Consider the following 21,525-nt stretch of genomic DNA (forward strand, 5'->3'; position numbering starts at 1 on the left):
AACTCGAGACTGAGTGATCAGAATCGTACCACCCTGAAGGGATGTATTTTATCTTTGGGGTGTGCATTGAAGAGCTAGAGTTGCTGGATGTTATTGTCATGCCTGAAATTCCATCTTATTACATTCTTCATTATCTCCTACCAGTAAAGGAACCGTATGTAAGATTGTGGCCAAAACTGGTACTGCAATCACTTTCAAATTACTGTAGTAGAGCAGTGTATCCCCTCCCCCCTGACTCGAGGTTGCCAGATAGGTTTCGTAACGCTAGACATTTTTTATCCGACTAGAGTTAGGATAGGTTAGAGCAGAGCTGGCAACCCGGATACCGAAACACTACTGACTTCGTGATTGGTAGATAGGTGGAGGGTGGCGCATCAGGCCAAAACACAACATGACAACATCAACATCAGTTGAGGGCTGCAACTTCACTTTTAAATGACAATATCCTGGCCGGACTACTGTTGTCAGTGATATAAGTATTTGAAATGAACATGATTTCTTAATGTCTACTGACATATCATTTTATGATTAATTGAAATATATTTCTTACATACAGGTCCTTTAATTTATCTGCAATGACATCTTGGTATGAACTTAAAAGACAACAGATCATACTACTTTTTTTAGTTAAACATGCATATTGTGAAATGAGACTTTAAAAAATATATTTTATTATTATTATTTAATTTAGTACTAATGAAAAAAAAGCAAAAACAATCACACACTGGTACAGCCCTTGATTATGGTGAATTCTGAACGTTATTTTTGACAATATCAATGCAAAAACAGGTTAAAACTCACAGAAATAACTTTTAATGCTTAAAATCCTTACACGTCAGATCTAACAATATAGTAAATTAATTTTACAGAAGTATGTTAAATCATCAATGATGGCCTTTTTTTAACAGTCACAACAGGTTTATTAAGAAAACATCCACTTGGCCTTTTAGAATAAAGAGAATAAAATTACTGACAGGTAATGCGCATCCCAAATTCCCATGAAGCAGCCAGAACAGGCTGCAGACACTGCAACTATTCTTAATGAAACCAAATTAACCATGAGAGTGTGTGTATTTAGCACCTCAGTATATCACTGATCTAGAATCATCGCATGCCCTTGTCATATTTATTAAAAACTCAATCCAAGATCAACATTATCAAGACCAAAATGGAACATTTGTCAAATAGACCATTGAAAACAGCATGTAAACAGGGGCTGGATGCAAAATATTAACCATTTTCATGTTTGTTTAGTTTTTTTGCAAATCAGCGCTTTCATTCTTCCATCATAGCCCATGCTTCCTCTGCTTTCATGTAGTACTGATTGGCCAGTCTACCCTTCATGGCCTCCATAGCTGCATCAGCTGCCTCAGTGAAAAGATCACCTACAAAATGCATACAATTCCAATTGAAAACATCACAGCAAATTCAGGACACATTTAGAAACCTAAATTGTCAATCTGATATCATACTGTTGTAATATTTTCTGATGTTAAATCTGAAGTACTGAACCACTGCGTTGGATGTTGATGAATGTAGCGTGAGATACACTCACCTGCTCTTTGGGGGTCTGCTTCCAGGTTGAACCCTCCCTTCTGGTACATCTCAGCCAATCGTGCCAACAGAAGGTAGCGCGGCTCGTCCTGCATCCCATCAAACTCTCCGCCCTCGTCATAGTCTGTCATCTTAAGGGCAGAGTCGTACCAGTGCACGGCGTGCATCCAGTCCAATGCCCTGCGTTTCCAAAATAAAACTTTCAGTTCTAAAGTGGGTTCCAACAGATTTTCCATTTTAAAATTCCATTCTTTTCCAGACTTCTCTGTAGATTTTTCAGACCATATTTAACATGTGATAAATGGTTTCAAAATACAACATTGCTATTGTATTACATATGCTATTATGTTGCCAAATAACTGCCGGAATACGGTAGATATGTACTGTAGATCATTCAAAATCAATGAACACCAAACCCAGTTCACATTCAACATGAAGCATTGAATGTGTACTTTAAATGCATATTATTAATAATAATACATTATGTTTCAAAAACAATATTGTTACTGATTATATATATATATATATATATATGTATATTGAAAAAAATTTGGTGAGGAAAATATTATTTTCAAAATAATGGCATCACTACTGATGAAATAATTCATTATCAGGCATTATTATTCCAGCATTATATTCAGTAATCTATAATTATATTCAGTACAGTAATCTGTAAATATATTTTTTTTCTGTCAGTGTTGATCTACTCTCACGTTCACCGAATGCATTGTTTATACATGCTTACATAATGAGAAGAAACCTAAAACACATTATAACCTGCATATATATACCTCTGACAAATCAGTTTAATACTGTAATGATGGTTTGATATTGCATGATCACCAAGTACAGTGTGATTTAAATGATCATGCAATCCCTTATCTGTTGCTGGTATGTAAATATGCATGTAATATAATTTATACAGTTATTTATATTTTAGACAACTAAATAGGGGCAACAGTCTGAAAACGTAAACTGGAAATTATCTTTTTTTTAATATTTTTTTAATATTCTGACTTATCCAGACTTGGACAGGATCCCTGTCTAAACACATTTTGGTCCATAGTAAATGTATGTGAAAAAAATTATTAAAGCATTTCTTACCTATCAGAAGGGAGTTTCAGACCCGTGTCGAATGCTCGTGCCACTAGAATCATACTGGGCCGGTCTCCTGCCTCGGCGGCCTTCAGCAGGAAGCCAAAGCCCTTCTTGTTGTTTTCCTCAGACCCCTGAAATGAAACAACACAGACATGACAGAGGAAGAATAAGCAGGGCAAAGAAATAAATTAATATGTGACCAACCATGAGACCATTTGGGGAAAAAAGCACCTTTAATTCTATCTCTGGTAGAATGTGATGTGGCAGCTGAAGATAACACTGGCCAAGCGCAACTATAGCCTCGAGCTCCCCACACATGGTGGCCCTCTCCAGATGATATATTGCAGAAATCTCGTCCCACGGTGCATCCTTTTCACAGAAGCGCCCGCCCTCGTGGTAGCGGACCATGGCTAGATGAACCTAAAAAGGGATAGTTCACCAAAAAATGAAAATTCAGCCATCATCTACTTAGCCTTATCTCGTTTAAAACCCATTAGACTTCGGTTCATCTTCAAAACACAAATAAAGATGTTAATGAAAGGTTTCTGTCCTACCACTGGAAGTCTGTGCAAACAAAACTTTCCAAAAAGTTCATAAATGCGTCGTAAAACTAATCCAAATGAACTGAGTGTTTTAATCCAAGTCTTGTGAAGAGATACATTATTATATGATCAACAGATTTAATATAACAAACATACATAAAGCACATCAAATACGGTAAAAACAGAAGCTCAAACGTGTATGTGCCTCAGGAGAACCAGTGAGGTTTGTTCTAGTCTAGTGTATGACACATGCAAGTTTGAGCTTTCGGGCCCTATCTTGCACCCAGTGAGACATTTACCCAATTTATTCAGGCTAATTGTAGTAATGACGGATCAAACCTGTTTGATCAATAGTGGCAAGACACATAGGTATAGAAGGACACCTGACAAAGTGGGTTGTCCGTTAAGATCCAGGAAACAAAATTCTGAAGACTGCGAAATCACCTTTACCATCATGTAAGTTGCGTGCGCCTGGCAAATCCGCCATTATAATAGCAATCCGCCATGGAACAAGTGCACCTGCTCTTAAAGGCAATGTGAGATGACGCTCTGATTGGTTTATTGCACGTTATGCACAAACCACACCTATGAGTAATGTAGCTACTTCAGACCAACCCATTTTAGATTTGCGTCGGATCCGCCTACAAAGTTCCTTGCGTTTCGCGTTTGATACTTGCGTTTCAAATACACCCCTAAATTAAACCTGTTCATCATATAAAGCGATTGTATCTCTTCACAAGACTTGGAATATACTTAATTCATATGGATTTGTTTTACGACAACTTTATGACCTTTTTGGAACTTACTCAAAGTTTTGCTTGCATGGACTTTCAATGGAGGGACCGAAACCTGACAGAATTTTCATTAAAGGTAGGACAGGTAAAGTTTTTCATAAACACTTTTTGTTATATTAAGAAAAAAATAGAATTACTTTCATCTTCTGTGGAAAAATATTTCATCCAATCATTGCATTCAGTTCAAATGCCTACCTGATTGGTAGACTCTCTAGCCTCTCCAAAATGGCCTACCCTATCTTTAAAGGCTGAACTCAAGCCTTTAAGTCAGAAATAAAGTATAAAAAATATATTTGTCAGTTTCAGGACCAGGTTTGTAAACACATGACACAATTTCTTACCTTGCCTAGGATGGATTTGCCAATTTTCCTTTCAAGAAGCATAGTGTTCAGTCTCTCCACCTCCATTGCCACACAGGAGGATCTGTGTACGTGGGAGCGAGATGAATGGTAAAAACTCCATTTTTCTTCTGTCAGCTGAGAGAGACAACAACATTGACTTAATGAATTGTCCCATGTCCAAATTTTAAATATATCCACACTTTTTTATCCATTACTGGCCAAGACCAATGTCAGAAAAAGACTAGCATATAGCTTAGAGTGCTAGTCTGTTGTGATATCAAATACAGTGCATAGCTGGTCTGTGAAGTGTTTCTTTATTGTCAATGAAACCGGTTTGTCATTCGACAAACTGTTCCCTTTCGAAAGGGAACTCGCACTGCATCAAAGCGCTAGGGGAACGCCTCAGCGTGACTGATGACTGAAACAATGTATAATCACGACAATCCTATTGGCTGGCGTCAGCCATGACATCATGCTCTAGCACGACCAGGAAGTATAAAAGGGCGCCTAGAGAACATGTCATCCTCTTTTTGTCTTCAGGGACTGTTTCACTGACACTGTGAGAACAAATTATGGCTGAAAACAAGCGCTTTAGGAAGTGTGCCGACTCGTGTGAGAGGTTTCTCACACCTGGTGACACAACCTTTGCGTCCGTTGTCTGGGTGAAGAGCACCTTACATACGTGCTCTTACATACACACTTTAGGCCCTTCGCTTCCTTGGCTCTGGGTTGTGCATAGCTAGAGCTTAGCTGGTTATTAATAGGTATGGTAGGCCTCCTCTCCTTTAAGAGAGTCATCCTGCTGAGGCCTCCATGCAAGGCTTCCCAGGTAGAGCTAGAGAAGTGGTCCTTCCCTCTCTAAGGAGGGGTTTTCAGGCCCCTCGCTCCCCTCACTCCAGTGGTAGTCAAGCTAGCTGTCCTACCTGTATGTGTCAGGCCTCCTCTCCTTTGAGAGTCATCCTGCTGAGGCCTCCATACATTTCAGCTTGGTAGGTAGAGCGAGAAAAGGGTTCTTCCTCATATCATGAGTAGCTGTCCTCTACCATGTGTCAGGCCTCCTCACCGTCGAGAGTCATCCTGCTGAGGCCTCCATGCCAACAGCTTTGCAGGTAGTAATACAGAGAAAGGGTCCTCTCAATATAGGAGAGTTTTTATTAGGCCATTTCACCGTCCTCGCTTACTTCCTCGTTTAGCATGAAGCTCGGGCAGTGGCCATAGGGAGTACTGCTACTGGCAGCCTGACGTGTAAGCAGTAAGGGGTTTTAACTCTGAAGTTAAAAGTGCTTTGTGCTTGTAAACAGCCATAATTGGCGAAGCATCCTCTCAGCATGGCAGCGTGGGTAGATCGTTCCCCTAACGCTTTGACGCAGTGAGAGTTCCCTTTCGAAAGGGAACGTCTCAGGTTACGACTGTAACCTATGTTCCCTGAGAACAGGGAACGAGACAATGCGTCTCGTCGCCATGCCTCTGGTCTGCTTGTACAGTCCCTTCAGACGAAGAAGTGGATGACATGTTCTCTAGGCGCCCTTTTATAATTCCTGGTCACACTAGAGCATGACGTCATGGCTGACGCCGGCCAATAGGATTGTCGTGATTATAGTGTTTCAGTCATCAGTCACGCTGAGGCGTTCCCCTAGCGCTTTGACGCAGTGTCTCGTTCCCTGTTCTACAGTCGTAACCTGAGATGTTTTTAGATGTAACTGCTTTCACTGTTTTTAATATATAACATTCCTCGAATCCTTAAATATGGATAGCAGAAGAACTAACATCTGTGAGACTTTAAAAAAACAAAAACAAAAAAAACACTTAAAATCACTTGAAATATTTCTGCACAAAAAGCAATGCATGCAGGAAATCACATGGAGGGTTCCCACATGACTGACTTCTCCAGTCATTCCAGAATATTTTTTTTCCAATTTATTTAATTTATTGTTTTAATAGAAATTTCACTCACAAGCAGCAACTGCTAGGTAATGAAATATCTTTTGCGCACAACAAGAGACATTTCCATGACTTTTACATGCCATTCAAAAATCACAATTTAAAAATTCCCTGACATTGACAGGTTTTCTATGATTTGGGGAACCCAGCATATGCATGAACAGTACGGGAAAGGAGAGCTTGCCACTAGTGAGGGGGTTAAAGTAAGATGTGATTAAGGGGTTTAGATGAAAGAATAATGAGATTAAAAGGTTTAGAGGTTTAGATAAAAACATCTAAGACAGCACCACTTTAAATCAATGTTCTATGAGAAGAAAGATTAGGAATCAATGGGTGATGGGTGACTATTGTGATTAGATACAGGGATTTTATCAACGGTTTTGTAGTTACCCGACGAACACTGTCCTCATCCGATTCTGAGAAATGTCTGTTGTAGAAAGGACGTCCCTAAATAATGATGAATGAATTAAAAAGCTACCATCACATATCTTAGGAGCCCAAAAATGTATAACTGCTGCGTTTCATGATGCACGTAAGCACAGCACACAACAACAAGTTTATAATGCAGTAGAAAGGAAACTTTGTTACAGAGCAACAAAGAAATCAAGCAAAAACAGATTATAATTTCAACTACATTTCACAGTAGCCTGGCACTAAACATATGAAATATCTATATTATTAATCTATAGCCTATCCATCTATATCTAAAAAACAAAACATTAGTTGTATATTAGTTTAATTTAAATTGAATAATGTTCTGTATTTGTTCAGATTTAATGCTGACAAGCATCCAAAACCCTGTGCTGGATACAAATACTATTGTGATTTTAAAAAGAAATCAAATAAAATAAAATAAAATATCCAGGTGATATTCTATACCTGGCTGTGATGTTCCACTAAGTCTCCTTCACTGCGTTTCTCACTAGGGCAACCACTGTCTCCTCCATTCTCTGAGTCCTGTGAATGCAAGTACAGTTAATAGTATAAATCAGCTTTTCATTGCTGCTAAAATCAACTTAAATTAAATCAGTTTCCACAAAATATCACTGAATTTAATACGACTGTCAACAATGGATATTTATTCTTATTCACAAACTGACCTTTTGATCTGTGTTAGCTCGCTGCGTATCATTCATTTCATTCATAAATGACCAGCCTGTTATGAAACATAAATCGAGAGACATAATTGGAGCTGACTGTATGAGAGCTAACTTTATATTTGAGCTAGAATGCCTTGATATGTTGCAGTTTCATTTGTGCACATGAATTGAGGAAAAGCTTAAAACAAATCAATGTGTTTTAACTAAACACAGAATATCTAGTGCTACCAATCAGGGTGCTGTTAGTAATAATTGCTTAAACACTTTTGTCGATACTGTTTAAAATCATAATGTTAAATTGCTAACATGACGGTTTTGATATCTCGGACAAGTGTATACTCGCCTTATACTGTATAGGTCAATTAGAATATGTGTCCTTATAATATTCATCAAAACAATTAAAGGTCAGTGCAAACTGGCCCAGGAAGGTTACTTAGCAACATCAGCACCAGCTAATTAATATTAATGAGCTAAGCCATAGATACAGTCAGCAGTGCATCCTTCTCTAGGGGGGAAATCAATTAGACTTAGGGAAAATAAATCCTAACTACCTACCATAGTTACTCTTTCATTGTCATTTCTGAGGGGAAATTTCTGATAATTGTGACTATATTTAGATAAGTCACACTGCTGCAGACTTACACATTTAGAGCATCCCCTATTTTATTGCAGTTTCCATATTGCTTTAAGTATACAGTAAAGAAAGTGAAATTTATGATACAATTGTTGTCAGATTGTATTGTTCACAATAAATATATTATTCAAATAATCTTAACGAACAGTTTTGGATATTTCAGTTTTTCTCCATTCAAGTAGATTGCAACTGTATGCTTGTTACCTACTTAAAAAAATATCTGTCACCAAAGTGATCTGACCTGTCTTAAGGGAGATTTGGTATTCCTCATGTGGTATACTTAAAGGGATAGTTCACCCAAAATTTTTAATTAGCCCATGATTTACTCACTCTTAAGTCATCCTAGGTGTTCTTCTTCTTGTCTTCTTTCAGACGAATACAATCGGAGTTATATTTAAAAATGTCCTGGCTCTTCCAAGCTTTATAATGGCAGCAAATGGACGTTTCTGTTATGAAGTTCATAAAAGTGCACGGCTCCAGGGGGTTAATAAAGGATATTCTAAAGTGAAGCGATGCATTTGTGTAAGAAAAATATCCATGCAAAGTAAAATTCTAGCTTCCAGCCATACGCAGTCTACTTACACCTACAGCACAACTTACGCAACTTGTAACGTCGGAAATATATAACTCGGATTGTTTTCGTCTGAAAGAAGAATGTCATATATACACCTAGGATGACTTGAGGGTGAATAAATCATGGGCTAATTTTCATTTTTTAATGAACTATGCCTTTAAGTGTATTCACACATAGTAACGGGTTAGTATAGTATTACCCAAGGATGATCGGTCCGCAGAGACGCCAATACTAAGTGGAGAACAGGGAACCGAGTCGGTCTCGCTGTTTTCATCAACTGAGGAAGTCTCCGAGAGCCGGGTCAGAAGAACAGGCATGTGGCCGAGAGAGATTGTCCGAACCCGGGGCGAACCACACTGCTCTTCACATCCACGGAGGACAGTCTGAGCTGAATTCTGCTTAGAAAAAATGTATTCATTTAGAAAACTTTCAGAAATATTTGTTTAAATAATCCAAATTCATAACCAATTGCAACAGTTTGTGAATGCATGGCCTTGTGAATGCATGGCCAAGAGACATGAATTTTATTCTGTTGGTCTGGTCGGGTCAGCAGTTACACTGATATTTTCACTGGCAACACCCGTACTTTTAAACATATACATATCAGCAGGAATTATGTATTTTTGTAGGCCAAAACCTGGAAACGATTTAGTATTTTAGCACTTCTGTCGTGAAGTTTTTGGTTAAATGCCTGAAAAAAGCTCTGTGGTGAACATAAGTGTAACAGTTCAAGCTCAGGGAAGGAGGAGGCAGGAACCGGCAAATGTTTAACCTAAAGTTTCAACAAAACAAAACGAAGTGGCAGCCGCTTCAAGGCCGACTGCCACACACACAAAGCATTTAAGGAATAGTTCACTTCAAAATGAAAACTCTGTTGTTTCAAACCTGTATGAATTTCTCTCTTCTGCTGAACACAAAGGAAGATATTTTGAAGAATGTCGGTAACAAACAGTTGATGGACCCTGTTGACTTCCATAGTATTTTTTTTCCTACTATGGAAGTCTATAGAGTCCATCAACTTTTGGTTGCCGACATTCTTCAAAATATCCTCCTTTGTGTTCAGCAGAAGAGAGAAATTCATACAGGTTTGAAACAACTTGAGGATGAGTAAATGATGACAGAGTTTTCATTTTGAAGTGAACTATTCCTTTAAATGTCCCAAGCTTGGTCCTCTCTCGCCTTCATTTGTCATCACTCCTCCTTTTATCCTTAGGGAGCTCCTACGTGGGACTCGAGGCTTCAAAATGTATTTGTGATGTTTACCATGATGAGCAAAACGTAAGAATCATAAGCTTTCGTTGGTCAGAGTTGATTTTCTGCAAAAATCCAAAAGCTAATGGTAAAATCGGATTGGGTTTTTGTTGCGGTACCCAGGCTGATGCCACTTCCAGGATGGCCTACTGGCCATCATAACTGCAGCATATAAATACAGCACCGTCTATATTGGGCGATTCCATCAACTGGCCCAAACTTCTCACACTAGCCCCAGGCAATCCGACTGTTGAGCCCATGTTACGTAAATAAGGATCTTGTACAAACCAGCAATTTGTTGGTGCAGTCCAGTTGTGCAGTTTCAGCAGGGGACAGGTCAAAGCGAGTGAGGCTCATACTCCTACAGATCTTATTACACAGGTGCGAGTGGAAGAAAAGAGCCATGCCACGCACACCTGAAACACACACACAAACACACAACATACATAAGACAACTAATACTAGTGATGCACAGATTTTTTAAAAATCCCGAAAGCCAAAATATTTAAATTCACAGATTAACAAGGAGGTTTTATATACATTTTTAATAATATAGATTATGTTTCTACTCCAATTCGTTGTTGAAAAATAAATATTTATATGGTGGCTGTAATAAAAACTTGTTTTGATGAGAGATTTGTTCAAACATACATAACATAATGAAGTCACAGGTTAAGTAAAATTATAATGAATGTGTAATATAGTGCATATATTTATTTAACTGTTCCTCTCTAGAGTCATTTTCAGAAAGCTGAGATTTTGTTTCATATTAAGGGCCCTATCATACATCCGGCGCAATGCAGCGCCAGGCGCGACACTAGTATTTTTTGCTATGTTTCAGCCCGACGCAGTTATAATTTTCACGTCCTGCTTCACGTTGTTTAAATAGCAAATGCATTTGCGCCCATCTGTTCGCCCATGGGCGTGCTGGTCTGAAAACGAGGTGTGTTCAGGCGCATTGTTGGCGCGTTGCTATTTTGAGGCAACTAAAACAGACTGCGCCATTGACTTCGTTTTATTCGCAATTTTTTTTTTGTTATTTAAAGAACGCGTTAGTAATATGCGCCTATAGGTGGGTCAACAACACGCGAACACTTTGTCCCGTAGACGGTCTGCTCAGATCCGTTTCCTCGCTAGAGAAGCGTTAATTTTTTCCGCTTTCGAATTCCGCCATGTAAATAGCGAATCCGCCATGGGGCGAGCGCAACTGGCTTTTAAAGGGAATGGGAGATGAGACTCTGATTGGTTTATTGCACATTACGCCCAAAACACACCCATTACTCATTAAGAGAATAAGGACAACCCTTTAAGACCATTTTTCCCATCGTTAAACTAGCAAGTGGGTACGGACGCGCCCTTAGTGCGCTTACGCCGTGCACTTTAGACCATGAGCTTATATCGTTAAAATAGGGCCCCAAAAGTTACAAAGCTTGATGGTAGGTGCACTACAAATAATGTTTTGTGTTTAGAAAACCGCATAGACTAAAACATCTCGGTTCATCAAAATGAAGATCGATTCAAAACAAAAAATGTATATTGTCCACACAGCTGACATAATTACCTGTTGTAGTTTATCCACATCGAATGCATGAAAAAGACACTTACACAGTCAAAAAAACCCCGCATCATTGGAGTAGTACTAATTAAACATCACTGTTCCAATCAATGTTTCATCCATAACTGAAAATTAATTTCGGCCAAATATTTTCAGTTGCCAAAATTTCAGTGCATCACTAAAATGTTCCTCATGCTTAAAGTAGTCGTGCTTAAGACAAATCAAATTTATAAGAAGTCTTCAAGTTTATAAGGAGAAAGAAAATGCAGGATATTGATAAATACCCAGGTTGCCATCTCCAAAGTCAGTCCCCTTCTCAGTGTGGATCTGGGGATCTGTATAAAGGTCCCCAACACCCTGAATGTCCACCACTATCAGCTGATGTCCAGAGCGCTCAAATGTGAAATGACTAAATGCCTAAAGCCACAAAAACATCATTGCCAATAAATAATCACACATCATTTCACTGGGACAACAGATTCAGATTTAATACATCCTTGACAACCTGGGGTGTAAGCCGTATGTTATCGTCTCTCACGAAACCAGAGTTGGAGTTGTACTTTGTGTACTTCCCCTCAATGTAGTGTTCCAGGTGAAACAAAGGGCTCCCAGGGCGACTAGTCATTTCCACAACACACATCTGCATGATGTCAACCTAACAATGATTGGATACGTTAAAGTAGTACATAATTCACATCTGGTATGATTGTTCAAACCAGTTTTGAGTGGTAAAACCTAGTTTACATACAAACTGTGAAGTTTTTTATGAACATGAACAACATCCACCAGAGAGGTACCTGTTTGGGAGGCCTGTGGCGATTGAACTCCTCGCCCCATAATTTAGCCTCCATTTGTAACTTCACATCCTCAAAGTAAACCTCTCTGTCCACAGTCTCCATGTAGCGCTTAGCCACGTAGTTTGAGGCTGATTTCCATTTGCTGCTGTGGGAAAAGTTTGATAACTTCTTCCTGTGAATGATAGGGAATAGAAAGCTACAGGTCAACCAAAATCCATTTTAAAACAAGAGATGAGATTATCAAATTTAGGGATGTCCCTGACTAAAGAATTTCATAATTGACTATTAGTCGTTCATTTAAGCCATTAGTCGATTAGTTGGGGGAGAAATACTAAACCATTATAGTGAGCATTTAAAATATTAAATTAACCTCTGTTTTCACAGACAAGGTTTAAGCCTATAGCCCCAGACTAAAATGGATTTTTGAGCTGTTTTAAAAGTAAAAAAAAAAAAAAAAAAAAAAAGATCATTATTTTATATAAAATATATATTTTATGAAACATGTTGAACTAGAAAACTGCTAGAAAACCAAAGCCATAAATTTAAACAAGTTGTGTTCCAAATTTGAGGGTGATATCTCAAAGAATGAGCTTTCAGTAAGATAATGTTTTGGCGCAGAGTTTTAACCGCACATACAAACCGCACACCACATACAAACCGCACTCTGACCTCCATACCAACACACCCACACAATTATCGCTGCATAATTATCCAATTGGCTCTATTATATGCAGAAGCAGAAAACAGGAATAAAGTGAGTATTTGCTTTATAGGCTAAATCTGAGAAAATGGCACCATCTGGTAAAAAATAGTAAAAATGTAAATTCTAAAGCCTTGCCAACAGAATGAAAGCCTATTAACAAATATTGCATCATTGTATGGTTAAATGGGTTTCAATGGGGACATTTTTGTCCAAAAGGTCATGAGAGGAACTATTTTGTGTACCGTTACCTAGTGCAAAATAGATTTTTTTTAAAGGAAATGGGAGTGAAATAGTAAAATTCCAATAAAAATACACACCTTTTTCAAAATTTATGCAGTTGACATTAACACAGGCAAAATTATCAAAAAAACAAAACTGAAAAAGACAAAAATGTCCATAAGGATGCACAAGGGTTAAATGTCCTGGTCGAACTAAGGCCTATTACATCACTACACGTATACATCACTAAAAAAGTGACATACTAAGGGATGTATTTTTTTGTACAGGATAACAAATACTAATGAATACAATCTTCCTAGGCATTGGTCAATTATGACTACCGGTAATTTGGCTTGACAAACAAAACTATTCTACACATTTTCCTAATCCTTTTAATATAGTAATGAGCAGTTTTTATGATAGCAATTAAGCAATTACATGGAATATTCCTACTTTAAAAAAATATAACTTATATTAACTGCAAAAAGGCTAAAAGGTGAAAAAACCTGAAAAACTGAATAACGCTTTCACTTCTATTCAAAATATTCAGTAATAAACAGTAATATTTACCTAGTCTATGGTATATATATTCAATATATATTTGCTTGACTCACGATCTGAAGCATTCTCTCATGGCTCCTCTTCCAAATGGCTGTAAAATAAATATATCCCAATTAATACATAATTAATCAGTATTAGCAACATATTTACAGAAATTCAACTATCAGCTCATACTGAAAACAAGTGTATGATGGCACCAAATTACCTGAGAGGAAATCTTGATAAATATGTCGTCTTTTGCCCATTCACCAGTAATCGCATTGTATCTAAAGAGCAAGAATACATGTTTACACCAATGTAAATCACTTTAAATGTAGCTTTCTATTCCCTTTCATTTTCAGGAAGAAGTTATCAAACTTTTACCCACAGCAGCGACTAGAAATCGGCCTAAAACTACGTGGCTGAGAGCTACAAGGAGATGTAAATGCATTTTACCATTAAAAAAAGTATCTTCTATATTATGAAAATAATATTTGTAAAATACACAAGTGATCTTTCTTCTTCTTTGGGACAGGTAGTGAAAGAGTCAATACAGCAAATACTGCATGATGGGCACAGTCCTAAAGGCACACGCCCAATATTTACACAAGTGTGTGTTGTTTTTTTCCATGGCCCAGAACACAGTGTACCATGTAGACCAACCCATCAAACACAGTTAAGCTATTTAATGGCACACACAACCATTGGCAAGCAGTCAAGGGGTATTTAGAGGTGTGAAGTTACAAATGTTTAAAATTAGAGTCTGAAACTGTGAGACATCTGACATTATGTGTCTCTTATTTAACATGCAATCACACATTTTCTGAGATTGACTTGTACGTGTGTCTGTGTGTGGTGTAGCACAGTGGAAACTCAGGACTGGTAGCAGGAGGAAACCGACGGTTCAGTGATGATGGGACACAAGGGTCAATCTCATGGCCAGTGTTGCGGAGACACTGATTAAAAGTAGAGACGTTAAAAACTTTACATTTTTCAGTAGCATGAGAGTAGGTCAGGTGTTTTTAAAAATAATTTGTGTATTTTCTGTCATCGTAATTGTTCATTTATTCCAAAACCCTCATTTTTATTTGTATATCATATGAAGACTTCAGATGCAAAAACCTCTATGTCCGTCTGACATTTTTTCATTTAAATTAGCTTTTTTTAAATATATATATATATATATATCAGGCTCCAATGTTTAGGTTAAGTCATTTTACTTTATTGGCAATGAAAAGGTTATTAGTCAGTTATTGAAATTTCAAAAATTTCAATTTATTGGTATTTAATTAATTTGATGTCTAAGTTCATGTTTGTTCTTTTTGGAAAAACCTCTAAGTCCACCTTTTTGAACAACAATACATGCTAATCAGTTGTAAAATCACTAAAGATGCTACTGGAAACATTGCAAATGATGAAAGCAGAATTCAGAATGTAACAATGAAGAAACTGATCCACACTTCCATGTCGTATTACAGCTGTTCTTTAATGTAAGTTATGTCAGTTTCAGTCATAGTTAAAGCACGAAACATTGTTGTGTTTACATGCTACACGCGAAACCCTTTTATTATTGCCACGGTCACGATTTTTTTTACAGCACGCCATTGTCATGACAAATTAGGTCCTGTGAAATCGGGTTTCCATCAACTATCAATTAATGATAATACTAAGTACATAAGAACGACAATAATTTTAAATATGTATAGCTTACTATATTGTGCATAATAAAACAAATTGTACGTAATTTCTTTCACTTGATTAATAATAAATTAATAATAATAGCCTATTAAGTGAATAATTGAACATTACATTACTCTTTTTATAACTTAAATATTTTGACATTTTACACTTAATTGAACACGTAATTACATTAAAGATGATTGTGAATACATGCAAATACATTTCTAAGTGCAACCATGTATAAACTAAGCTATCAGGCTAATCTGTATGTGTGCTATGCTATGCTAACTAATACAGACATTAAATGGTCATTATACCATAGTTAAAACAGCTTTTAAAATCAAGTTTTTTTGTAGAAATTGTAAACAGGCATTAAAGAGAGTAGCCTTCCTATTAAAAGTAATTTGAACCAATGTGATCGCTTGAGGGTCCTAACGGAGACCCGATTGGAAAATAAAGTATTTGATGAACATATACTATGTGCGGAGAGAATTAGCTCAATATCATTATCTCATTTTTGACAGAGGTGGCGTTTATAGCGTGTTTTGCATCTGATGTCTTCATATGTTTTTATATGTGCGTGCTTGAAGTTAAGCAAGTATATTTGATCTTCCACTTTCCATATTTGATGTGCTCTATGTATGTGTTCATCAAATATTATAAGTGAATAATATCCTAAATTAAATCTGTTCAAAGCAATCGTGTCTCTTCAGAACACTTGGATTAAATCACTCCATTTATATAGAATATGGAATACTTTTACAATCTCCGTATGAACTTTTGAACCGTCAAAGTTTCGGTTGCATGGATTTTTAATGGATCAACAGAAATATCTTCATTCGTCACAAGTCTTATGGGTCTGGAATGTGTTAACCCTTTTAGTAGCTTCAGTGGAGATGATGTTTGTTGGTAGGTGGGACTGGGAGTATAGCGGTAGTTGAACATCTTGTAGCTTGGCTGTCTACAGATTCCAACTATCTTCCCCAACTCTGCTCATGTGTTGCATTGTGATGGATTCAACTCTTTGAGTAGGTTAACCATCCAAAGGGGCTCAAAATCACTCACCTGTATCGAGTACAGCGCTCTGTCTCGATTTCCTCCAGATGGAACTCAGCCCAAGGATCTGGCATGGCTTTGGCTTTCTCAATAGCATGTTTCCAAGTAGCCTGAGTATGAGAAATTGAAGTTGTTTAAAAAACTCCTACATCTGTCTATATGAGTTGAAGAGTGAAGATGGAAGCGATCCACTCTATACATTATGGATGTGAGAAAAGAACAGGAGGAAAAGAGGTATGCTACTACAATAAAGGACATGCGGGAATAAAAGGACAAAGAAAGTTTAGAGCTGGAAAGTTTTTAGTAGACTTCATGTAGGGGATCCTAATAGCAGACTACCAGCCTAATAAAAATAAAGAAATACCGTCAGCAAATAACTTTAATGACATCTTGCACCCTATAGGAATCAGAATTGGAACCAGAATCGTTACATATCTTGATTCCCGGAGTCACAGAGTCACTGTTCTGTGATCCCACAAAGAATTTGTCAGGAATAGACACCAGGCTTGGTTATTTTATAAACTTCGTGCTTTGCAAATTCTGAATAACAACTGCAAGAGCGCTAGCATACTATACTATGCTGTAGTAAAAGTCTCAAGTCCAAGTGTCATCAGTGAAGTAAACCTGCTGCCCATATCCCAAAGTAACCAGTAAACCTAGATCCTGTGGCCAAGTATATTCAACCAATTATTTATAGAAAGGTCAAAGTGAGACAGAGTTCAAATACATGTCAGACACCAGGAAAATGTGGCCTCCTCGTTACAGGGAACCCCTTAAGTATAGAAACGTTACCCATGTGTCACAAGACATCACGTAGACATCATCTCCTAAACCGTACAGACTACCACTACCACACACTATATTTCAAATAGTAAATAGCTAGGGTTAAATGAGCACTGAAAAGTAACATCTCTGCTGTACATTATAATCAGATTTTATGCTTGTAGCATTCTAGATTGAAGCTTTAATTGTGCTTGAAGTCGTGATGAAATGAAAGTAGCAACAGATCTTTTTCTCTCTTACTGTGACGTACCGCTACTTCCTAACAAACAGATTGTCGAAAAAGAAAGTAGGGCTATGTATGTATCGTTTGTTGATTGATTTTGAGATATGGGTGTTGGACTCAAAAATGGAGGCAGATGTAAGAAGCAAATGTAGGAGTGAAAGGGAAAAAAGGCAATAGGATAAATTTGGTAAAAGCACACACTGCATGATAGATGTCAGTCTAGATGGAGTAATTAAAATGGTGGAAAGATAGAAAACGTGAAGGGTAAAAATTGAAACTTGTATTAAACATACCCGGCCTTTCTCAGTTAAAGATCCAAACCTGACATCATGCTCTTTGTCATTTTTGTTCTAAATTAGAGGAATAGACAAGCCCACTTGTTTAAACAGACACACAAAAAATATGAGTATAAATGCAACCTGACATATTTACAGTAAGATTTACAGTTCATGAGGTTAAGGAAGTGCCCTCGAGAGCTCAAGCTCCATATATGGAAGTGAGTGTGTCACAGAGATGGAGGAAAACAGTTTTTGCATACTGTACATTAGTTTACTACTACTTTGGGTAACAACACAATTTTTTCTGACATTTGTTCACTTGGTACAGGCAATCTAGTTTCCCATTATAGAGAGGTCATTGTCAAGTGGACACGAACAATCTAAGAACGTTCTTGCATGACCTCCAAAATGCCAGTATGAAATGGATAGTCCAAGTTCTGGGTAATGATTGGTCAATATACAGCATTACAACCGTGCTAAAATACACAATGTAGTAACAGTGGCTATGATGTCAACTGTAGCTACTGTGTACATTACTGCACAGGACCCGCTGAAATATGTTTGAAACATTGAAACATGCTGTTTCACAAACTAAGTATGCTACAGTACATTGTTGTCACATGACCGTATTATTTACTAACATGTGTAATTCAGAAATAAGAACAGGTTTAGTATATATTATATTATAAATGTTCTAATTTGATCTATGATCTAATTTGGTGTCAAACTACTAGTGGGAAACAGTACTTGCTGTAAACTGCACGTTTTTGCAAAAATTTAGAAGGTATCTACACGCTGTAGTGTGAACTACACACAAAGAATGAATAGTATGGCACCTATGCTGTTCCAAAAATAGTATGTCTGGGACTATATTTTTCCATGAATTATGCTACTTAATGAATTTGATTAATAAAATAACGTTGTAATGAAAGATTGTGCCCTGGGTTGGCCCCTTAATATTTTTATTATGTAGTAACAGGTTTATAAAGTTGTGCTGTATTGTTTATACATAACTGTATTTGAAATCGAGTATAACCTCTTGCAATTTATATTTACTGCATATTAACTGGGAAATGCTCACCTTGTATGTAAAGGAGTTTTTGGGCAATGAATTAGAAAGCTGCTGGTTGCAAACAAGGTTCTTTGGGTAGTCACAGAAGCCTTTGGTTGGACTTATGAGGTCGTCGGTTATGGGGCATATGCGGAGGTCATCTTCATCATCGTCATCACTTGCATTGGAATCTTTAAAAGTCACTCTATTCTTACTACACCCATTCCTAGGTCCATCCAGAGGGATGCCCACCTCCTCCATACTAAACATGAGCTCCTCCTCAGCCATGATGTCCCACTGTGCTGTGCAAAACTACAAACAAGCACGTGAGAATAAGTGTCAAATATTATATTATTATATGCATAGTCAACAAACATGCAAACACATTGTAAAAGTAGCGATGCAAAAAATGATCTTGAAAAATGATCTGAAGTCTAAGATAAACCTGTCCCTGCTCATGCGTTCCATTGTCCTCAATGTCCTGTCAACTACTAGTCGTTATGCCACATTCCTTGAAAACTTCTGTTTGCAATGGCAAAAGCGTTTTAAAACCTTCAAAAACGATGTCATCTAAAGCTATATAATAATTTATTTTGATGCATTATTATAACTAATAGCAACAAAACAAAATAACAGCTCAAGGTAGTAACACTACAGAGCACAAGAATAAGCAACGTGCGTGTCACATTACTTACGTTAGAATGAATAAAGTCGCTAGATTGAAGACATAACGAAACATATGCTCTATTATCGCGAATCCTCTCACACCCTTTCGGACAAGGAAGTCAACTCAACAATGAATCGCGCGTTTGCACGGAAGTTTCAGCAGCGGTCCTGTCTCAAGCACACTGGACAGTGACAGGTTTACCGTGCCTCTGCAGAAATGTGTACTACGTGTCGAGCAAATGTTCCCTTGTGTTGTTGATTCCTCCAACCTCTCGCATTACTCAGGACAACGACAAAGCTGCAATCAGCCCTCTAGTGGACTTTAACAAAAACACAGCTCATTCAAAGAAATGTTAGGTATGTAAATGTATCAAATCTAAATAAATAAATTTAAAAGACACAAGCCAGTTTGAAAAATAGATAACAATCGTCAAAATGTTATTCAGAGAGAGCCATATGGCAGTCGATTACACAGCCTTTTTATGGGGAAGCACATGTTGTTTTCGATAGCAGGGGTATATTACGAATTCTACTAAGACGAAGGCATGTCTCATGAATAATATTAATTTATTCAAGCTAACCTTTCCCGGACACGTAAGAAAAATAATATTTATAAGCCAAGCCTACAAGCGGCAACATTCCAAAATCAAATCAAGTATGCGTACTATGAGCGTATTGGCAAAGAGCCCTCTTCGCCATAGTAGAGTTGTACTCGCGGGGGAAGGGCGATCGAGCCTCCACACTGGTGAGGACTGGCTGCACGTAGCCACTGTGAAAAAGAACAACTCAAGTAGTGTGCAAACCGAGCGGCTATTTTCGTGTTCTTGGTTTTCATTTTATTGCCAGTGTCAGCATCGTCAAATGTGACACTAACCGTTGTTCCAATACTTTTTTTAAGGATTTAATTTCATGAAACGCATGACACCTGCTGTTTAACAAGTAAAAACAATCAACGATTGGCTTTGATTGATTTTGTTAAAAGCGAGTAACTTACGTTAACTTAAACATGCTCCGGACCCCGACTAACATCTGTATCAAACTGAATTAACGTTAGTTTATTATGAGCGCTACGATTTTGAGGTACTTAATCGCCATAATAAACATTTGGGGAACGCGAAATTAGTTCCGAAAACAATTTCCATAACAAGCAGCTTATTTATTATAAACGGTAATATATAGTATGCGCATATCATTATCATGGTAATATATCTAATCTGAAAACTCTTTAGTCTCGTGGTAGCGTGGCCGAGTGGTCTAAGGCGCTGGATTTAGGCTCCAGTCATTTCGATGGCGTGGGTTCGAATCCCACCGCTGCCAAATCCTTTTCTGTTTTTCGTCTATTAAACAGGATATAACATAATTTACCAGAAAAAACTATATATATATATATATATATGAAGAAGTGAATATTAGTGAACTTAACTAAATTATATGGCACCCGGATGTAAACAACAGCATGGATTGCACTGTTTGTAATACTGAGTAGGCTACTGAACACATCGTTACACTAATAAACCACGAAAAAAACATGGAAGCTGCGAAATAATATAGAGGACTTAGTTAGCATTAAAAAGCGCGAAATTTTGACAAACTTAATTTTTACAAAGTTAATATGTGGTAAAGATCCGAACGAGCTAGCTTAGCCCTTACTGCAATTCTTCCTTCTATTTCTTATCCCGACATAGGCTACGTTCAGAGTGTCAGTCCAAAAAAGCACATGAAATCCGTTTCAAGCTACATCCATATGTGGTTTGAAATCCTATTCAAATCACATATATTAGGACATCAGCTTCAGTCTGAACGCTGATGCGCAGGTGTAACGTGTAACGTGCGCTTTTCACGCCTGTCAAACAGTGCCTGGTTACTGGACTTAAAAGTTGTCTCATTGCGCTAATAGTAATACTGTCAAATACACACAAGGTTTACATAAACATAGTTGGTTATGTCTATATTAAAAGCAAACATTTGAGAGAAAATGTGGTTCGTCTGTCTTATGCATGTATATTAGATGCGTCGCGTGCCGGTCAATAGCCTACCATAAACATGCTATAGCTTGTCCTTAAAGAGATAGGGCCTAGTTCTTCTGATAACGGTCAGATAAGTATCATTTAAACCATGCTAGTGCAATTTCACTAATGCCAACAT

At 37.4% G+C, this 21,525-nt stretch overlaps 1 protein-coding gene across 4 annotated transcripts; it reads right to left on the reverse strand.

Moving 5' to 3' along the window:
• Positions 1 to 651: 651 nt before the first annotated feature.
• eef2k (eukaryotic elongation factor 2 kinase) lies at positions 652 to 19,885 on the reverse strand. Of its 4 annotated transcripts, XM_079596333.1 has the most exons (19): positions 19,410 to 19,885; positions 18,745 to 19,026; positions 17,679 to 17,735; positions 16,389 to 16,489; positions 13,870 to 13,930; positions 13,718 to 13,755; positions 12,182 to 12,353; positions 11,890 to 12,039; positions 11,669 to 11,801; positions 10,118 to 10,245; positions 8,778 to 8,973; positions 7,371 to 7,426; positions 7,150 to 7,227; positions 6,661 to 6,717; positions 4,330 to 4,464; positions 2,884 to 3,072; positions 2,659 to 2,783; positions 1,556 to 1,734; positions 652 to 1,385 (listed from the first exon to the last, which is right to left on the reverse strand). In XM_079596333.1, exons 2-19 carry the CDS (start codon positions 19,000 to 19,002, stop codon positions 1,276 to 1,278), a joined length of 2,223 nt encoding a protein of 740 aa, XP_079452459.1. In that variant the 5' UTR covers positions 19,003 to 19,026; positions 19,410 to 19,885; the 3' UTR covers positions 652 to 1,275. The 4 variants fall into 4 exon arrangements, with proteins under 4 accessions (XP_079452459.1, XP_079452461.1, XP_079452460.1 ...); XM_079596335.1 differs by lacking the exon at positions 6,661 to 6,717 and having other exon boundaries at positions 19,410 to 19,682; XM_079596334.1 differs by lacking the exon at positions 17,679 to 17,735 and having other exon boundaries at positions 19,410 to 19,659.
• Positions 19,886 to 21,525: the final 1,640 nt, after the last annotated feature.

This window comes from Phoxinus phoxinus (genome assembly GCF_949152265.1).
Source record: "Phoxinus phoxinus genome assembly, chromosome: 21".
Classification (NCBI taxonomy): Eukaryota; Metazoa; Chordata; class Actinopteri; order Cypriniformes; family Leuciscidae; genus Phoxinus; species Phoxinus phoxinus.